This window comes from Megalopta genalis, chromosome 1 (genome assembly GCF_051020955.1).
Source record: "Megalopta genalis isolate 19385.01 chromosome 1, iyMegGena1_principal, whole genome shotgun sequence".
NCBI lineage: Eukaryota > Metazoa > Arthropoda > Insecta > Hymenoptera > Halictidae > Megalopta > Megalopta genalis.
The window spans coordinates 45,796,124-45,803,391 of record NC_135013.1 but is presented as its reverse complement, the minus strand read 5'-3'; the positions used below and the strand labels follow the sequence as shown (position 1 = coordinate 45,803,391).

Genomic DNA, 7,268 nt, shown 5'->3' with positions numbered 1-7,268 from the left:
ATATGTTGAAATTTTAGCCTCGAACAAAAATTAATCTATAGTTTACTTAGTACTAAGATACTAAGATATCGGTTTACATTTTCGTCGGTTCCGTCAGCGGGCAACGACGGTGATGTAAACTGTATATAGTAGATACCGCGATACATCATCACCGGTACCATTAGATATACATCGTACCCTGACTGTTTAGGGGTCCCAGCGTCACGTATACAATGTGAAACGCGACAAATAAAACGTCTCTGATTGGTGGACAAGACGAACCCAAAAAGGGTATAAAAGAAGCGTTTTTTTCTTGCCGGACTCTCAGTAGAGTTTGGTCGCTCGATCGTTTTCGCCCATATACCTTCTCTCAATAAAGGAATAAAATAAAGTCCTTTTTAAGAAAAGAATTAGAATCATATTCATTTTCATTCCATAATCCCAACAGTATAAGAATAGTTCTCATCATTTTGTGAAATTTCTGTCATTATAATTTGCCATCGATGCAAGTGTTATCTATAATATACAGCTACAGTGAGTAACCTTAATATTCGATAACACAAAATTTGTACTTTATTCCATTATATTGGGTTGGTAACTAAGTAATTGTCGATTTATTCAATGAAATAAAAAATTTTTTTTTTACTTGGAATGAAGTTTAATCTGTAATGTATTTTCCATTTTATTCGATGACCTTTTGCCATCTCTCTGACAACTTGAAAATTCCACGCTTGTAGAAAGTCTGATCCTTTTGGGACAAAAACTGAGTTAAGTGAGATTTTACAGCGTCATCATCATTAAAAGTTTTACCACGAAGGGAGTTGTCCAGGGATCGAAATAAGTGGTAATCCGATGGCGCGAGATCAGGGCTATATGGTGGGTGTAACATCAATTCCCAACCAATATCCATCAATTTTTGCCGAGTGGACAAAGACGTGTGCGGCCTAGCATTGTCCTGGTGGAAAATGACACCTTTACGATTGACCACTTCTGGTCGCTTTTCCTTGATCGCTGCGTTCAATTTGTCCAGTTGCTAACATTCACGAATAATAAAATATAACATAATAATAATATTAATAATAATAATTTTATAATATAACATTTACGGATATCATAAAAATGGGAGTGAGAGACATCTATAACTGAAATCGGCAATTACCTAGTTGCCAACCCAATAATTTTGTTCATAACAGAAAAGAAAACATGGTCGGGTATGCACTGTGTAGTCACGATGTAGGCACTGTGTCTAGTCAATAACATATTTACACAACTCACGACATTACTTAAATAATGAGTTTTAAATGAAACAATGTCTGATTTTAGTGTTGCTCTATAATATTCAGATACTTCAAAATATAAATGAGTATTTTCTTATTTTATATGGTTGAGAAGCGATTTAATATTTTTTGGGGTAACCTGCTCGACCAAATAGCTTTTTCCGAACGTTCAGTCATATTGCAGATTATTTTTTTTAAATATTCTGTATTAATATTAGCCCATTCTTCCGTTTAAAGTTGTTCCAACACTTCTTTTGATGCATTTCTTCTATGCTGTCTTTCGTTGAGATCCGGTATCTGAGGTGGTGGTTATAATACTTTTGGACAGTTATACAACAAACATTCTAGCACAATACGGGCTTTGTGTTTCGTATCGTTATCCTGATAATAGTTAATGATAATTTCGCGTAAATTATTTTTCAAAAAATAATAAAAGTATTTAAATACATGTTTTATATGTTTCTAAATGTATGTTTTTGTTGAGAAAATATTGTTGCTTTTATTTCTGTACTCCAAGCGTATGAATACTTTTGTCTCTCGCTTTATACAGTTTGCGAGGTCAGTGTTCCTTATATTTTGCAGCACTTGTACATGTACCCAAGGTCAAGCGAAGCGAACGGTAATATGCACAATGCACGTGCAGGGAGAAGTTGTTCAGAACGATGAACTTTGCAACATGTTCCAAGGTCATCGGGACCAGCGGGGTGAATTACCATCGAACTTTCTTGTGAATCTAATGCTAGGGATCCGGCAACGTCGCAAATTTTTCTAATAGCCGACAACATTGGAAAACCGACGAACTCTGCGGCCAGTGTTTTTGCGGCGAACGCGCCGTTCAATTTCGAGAGATGGCGCTTGGGTTACGACACCTTGAATGGCATCGGTAATACAGAACGGTGGGTCAGAAAGCCCTATGGAACGAGAGGTCTGCGCGGGTTCTAAGTCTGTGTGACAAGAGTATCTGAACAATTTCCCACCACCGTCACTCGATCGGTAGCCGCAGTCGATCGCGGTCCCGGCACCGAGCCTGATTGCTCGCGCTTGATCGCTCCGTTCCGTCTTCCTTTGGCACCGAGCACCGGCTGCCTCGTCTAATTCAGGAGGCTGGTAGCTTCGCGAAGGGTCGCGAGCCTGAACTTCGTCGCTCGATGTCGTCGAATTAAACCACGTGTCGCCAAAACCGTCCTACACGAAAACCGTCTGATTACGCACGATTCGAAAGGTCGTCCCACCGGCGCACCAGAGAAACGAGAGGACCAGTGTTCGATAAGTGACAGAGAGCCGCGCGCGACCAACAGGAATCGCTGGGTCGCCACGATGAGCGGAACCAGCAGGAAGAAGCTGCACACGGGTCCCAATGAGATTGATTACAGTAGAATACCCGAGCCGAAAACTAATTGGCAGGCGTTCAAAGATTACATTCACAACCCCGACGAGGGCACTTACTGCGGTCACACGGGAAAGAAATGGGGTAATTCCTTTTCATTTAAATTATACCTTAATCGGTTAGCTGTTGCGACCACTTTGAAAAGTGCCTACCCAAAATGTGTTGCAAATGAGAAAACAGCTAATTGTTTACGCTATATACTTTTTTTCAGAGCTTTTTCAGAATAATTATTTATATTTCTTTATTTGTTCGTTTTATTTCGTCCTTGCCTTCAAATATTCTAAACATCTTAAAATTTGCGGAGATATTTTAGTTTTCGCAAAAATTGCAATTTGAACATCATATTCGAACCACTTTTTGCACGCGACGAGTATACTCGTTGTAATACAGAATATTGTAATTTTTCTTCGTGACGAGTAAACTCTTCGAAAACAGCTGACTAACTGTTTAACACGTTCAGTGGCCCATTGGTCGCATATGGGTGATACTAGTTTTTCACTGCTCTTCAAAACTCATTTCTATTGTGATTATATTCGAACAAACTGAACAACAGAGTTAAAATACTTTCCACTATTACAAGTAGACCGTGGATTTTTATGCAGAAGAAAAATGATTTTCGTCGATTGCAGCAAACACGAGTTAAGTAGAAATTTCTTTCTGTTTTTGATAACTGCCTCGAATTGAAAATAATACGTAGATGTTCTTATATTCTTTTAATGTTTTCATTACTTGAAATTTCACTTACCACTTTTCATTATAAATACATCAAATCCACGGTCTAATGATAAGCTTCAATTTTCTGGATTCAGTTTCATTAACACTAAACCTAATGATTTTGATCTTTTGATTATGACCGGTTTCACATTTTTTGTTTTGAAGTTGCTAGAATTAGAAAATGATTGAATCAATTTCTTAACCAGAGCATACATTATAACAAAATCGTAGAATAGTCTAAATAAATAAATCTAATTAATTAAGCTAGTATTTCGATTTTGTGGGAATTTTTGAACTTTATATTCGGCACTTAACGTGGTTAATCTGCGGCGACGAAGCGTTCGCTTGTATTTAGAGTATCGGCATTCTCCAAATCTCTTACGCCGATATCTTCTTCTCGTTTGGAGAAGATGATAGGTGACACTAATGAGAGCCGTGCGAACAACAGAACGTTTCGAACTTTCGCAGAACGTATTCGTGATTTTGCAAATGAAATTTACCCATTTGCAAATAAAATTCACTGATTTGTATTTATTTCGAATAATATTCATATTAAATTTAAGAATTGAATGATATTTTATAAATACTATTCGCGATTAACGAAAGTTAATTTTTATTGCAATGAAATTTGTATTATCTTATAAATGAGTATATAAGTTCATATTAAATCTAAAAATTGTGTATAAAAGACAGCCAGTTTTAATTTCTGAAAGAGATAATTTTCCTTGCAGAAGATGAATTTGATTTGCAAAGAGATGAATGTAACCCACAAAAAGATTAATTTGGAATGCAAAAAATTGAATATGATCTATAAAAAGAATTCATTTGGAGTGTGAAAAGATGAATATAGTTTACAAAAAAATTCATTTCGATTGCGAAAAGATGAATAGGGTAGTGGAGCCGGTTACTGTGACATGACCAATCGCCGTGCCTTTGATTTGTCTTCGGGAATAATTCACTTTATATTTATACAATAAAACACATTACATTTTTTTTATTCTTTTCTTATTCTGTTTATTTCTGAATACAAAATTGATGAATGAAAAAGAAAAGCGGATTTACACTAATTGGCTTCTGAAATGTCCATATGCGTCTCTATATGTATAGACGATAACGTCTGTATCGTTGTTCTCGAATTATAAGAAGAGCGAAGGAGAGTTCGGCGAACTAATGACTGTACAATTTTTCATTCGATGCTAGCGAACACAAAATGCGATTCAAAGCGACGGGATTGCAAGAAAATTCGAGGATGAACGTCTTGTCTCGGGCTATGTATTACGAGTCCATCTCGTTGTACTCTCGAAACTGGTAGCACCGAGTAGCTTTGAACGGCTGTCTTTCAGACCGTTGGCTTCTGTGTCATCGAGGTAGGCATGAGACATCGTTGAACGCCTAAATCAAGTACCGAGAATTAGGTCTTCCTTGACTTTACTGCATGCTAATGGAACGAGCTTACGGTACTCAGCCTCTTCCCTGCAACACGATCGAAACCATCCGCTTTTGTCCGAGCAAGCTAACGGCCGCGCGAATTTGTTGTGTGAATCGGCAAGCTACGAGAACACGTGTAGTTCGAATCGCGTGCATTAGAATCGCGTTCGTCGCCAGGAAGCCGTGAAATGACGGCCGTTTTGGCAGTAGCGGAATGAAAGGGCACCGGAAATAAATATCGACCGCGTTAAATAGCGCTAAACAGAAGTAATAGAATCACCGCGCGAGGGGTTGCAGTTCGTGCATGATTTTAAGACGACCCAGAGACGATTGAATTCCGACGGCTTAATTGTTATCAATGACGTGAGTTAATGCTTCGCTCGCGTGCTGATAAGAAGCTCGATACATAGTTAAATTTCGTTAGATTGTTATTCTGTTAGAGCATAGTATTATGAAAACATGTTCAAATAACCACTCTGTTCAATCTCAACATTGTTTTCACCGATCTATTTTGCATTTGCCTATATTTACGAAATTAATTTTATCATTATTAGTAAATGTCCCATTGTTCAAACGTTTAAGAAACGATAATATCCTTATGATTTATCTCTAGTTTATTAGTATCTATTTGAAAGGATCGATTCTTTTCTGACAACAATAAATATAGCGACATAACCGGTTCAAGAGCAAATCAAAATTAAATTAAGTGCGAATTTATATGCAGCCCCTTATGACTTAATGCCTGAACAGGATTTTGGACTTGTCCCAACAATTTAAATGTTTTGTCCCAGTAAATAAACAAAATTACGAAAATGTAACAGAATAATAAATTACGCATGCTGTATCGTGAGAAGTTATCTATTTTTTTAAAATCCATTTCTTTGGGCGGCTTTTTAAATTTCTTTTAAAGGACTTATCTATTTATATAATTTTCATGAATAGTTGCTGTTTATTGGTTATTGTGTTAGACATATGTTTTCATTTAAATAATTTCTTGAGATTGTTCATCGGATTCAGATTGAGCAATATAAAATTTGGGTTTTCCCTTAAAATATTTTAAGGTTACACATAGCGATACACAATTTAAGTATAATACTTAAATTGTACTTAAACTATGGAATAAACAAAACAATGCATATACGTTATTATAATTTAAATAATAATAATACTGAGTTAAATATATAATTTGTGCCTTTGTTCATAGTAAGTTAACGCAAAAGTATTTACATATCATCTATTAAAATTATCTATGTCATTGAAACTACATTAAAATAATGAAAAAGTAAATGCATAAATAAATACATTAAACCTTGACTGATTTCCGGAATAAATAGTGGCGCATTGGATCATTTTAGATTAAGTAATTTACGCGTGAAATGTGTTTGGATAACCACGAATTTAGATATCTTGAGATTGGTTAATCGAGGTTCCACTTTATTTGATTTTATTACTCGGAATGCATTGTTGATTGACAATCGAGATTGCTACTGGCAAAATCAAGACGAATTTTGTGCCGTAAAAACTAGATCTTGTAAAAGCACTGAGTATTCGCGCGTTAATAAGTAATACGTTGGATTGATAACGTGTAAAATAAAACGGATTGTTCAGATAATCTTCTCTTTCGGCAGATGTTAAACGGCTGCAGTATCAACGAAAACCAGCGTTGTGTTTATCGCTACGAGACTGGATATAAATTTTGGCACAAATTCCTTGTACATGGAACGAACGTAACTGGTTTAATCTTCGCTTGTGACGCGTTTCACAACCTCCGAGAATATTTGGAAAATCGTAAACTAATTTTAAGCCACTAGTAACAGTACAAGACTCTATTTTTGTTCGTTTGTTTCGTCTGATAGTGTGTTTATTGCAGCTTGATTCTGACGTTCCAATCGGCTACCTTGATCGCTTTTTGCTTAGAAAACGATAGAATTTATATAAAATGCATTATCGTTAAATAAGCACTTTTCAATATCTATAAATATTTTATAACACATCTATGCCACAAGTTCGCAGTAAAACATTGATCGAATGAAATGCAGTCAACGAAACAGGAAGAGATAACGATAATCATTCATGGCATATTTTCATGAATTCAGATTCAGCATCGAATCAGCTCCTTGTTGGAAAATCTATTCTAGCATGCTGCGATCTACTAGCTTTTATATTTAGTAAATCTAAAGTTGAAGTTAGTTAAAATCTCAGGGAAAGTAATCTACAAAATTCTGTTGACAGTTTTTTATTTCATCAAATAAATGACTGTATTAATATTTTTTAAATGTGACTTGAAAACGAAAATATTTTTGCGATCGATGATGATGTCTCCGATGAAACATATTCTTTCAGTATAACAACGATTTTGCAGCAATGTAATCGAAGCAGAACCGGTTTCGTATTCCAGATTTGTAAACTTTGCTGTTATGGAATGTAAAATGTAAGAATCAATCTCCATTAAAGTGAAAGGATCAATTAAACCGTACACAAGA

At 35.7% G+C, this 7,268-nt stretch overlaps 1 protein-coding gene across 1 annotated transcript in view; it reads left to right on the top strand.

The window, feature by feature from the left end:
* The first annotated feature begins 2,230 nt into the window (after positions 1 to 2,230).
* The window catches only part of LOC117229380 (sodium/potassium-transporting ATPase subunit beta-1), a 29,480-nt gene continuing 24,442 nt past the window's right edge, over positions 2,231 to 7,268 (top strand). Inside the window, exon 1 of the mRNA XM_033485808.2 lies at positions 2,231 to 2,727. Within this exon, the coding sequence (XP_033341699.2) occupies positions 2,574 to 2,727 (154 nt within the window). The 5' untranslated portion in view covers positions 2,231 to 2,573. The remainder of the gene's footprint in view (positions 2,728 to 7,268) is intronic.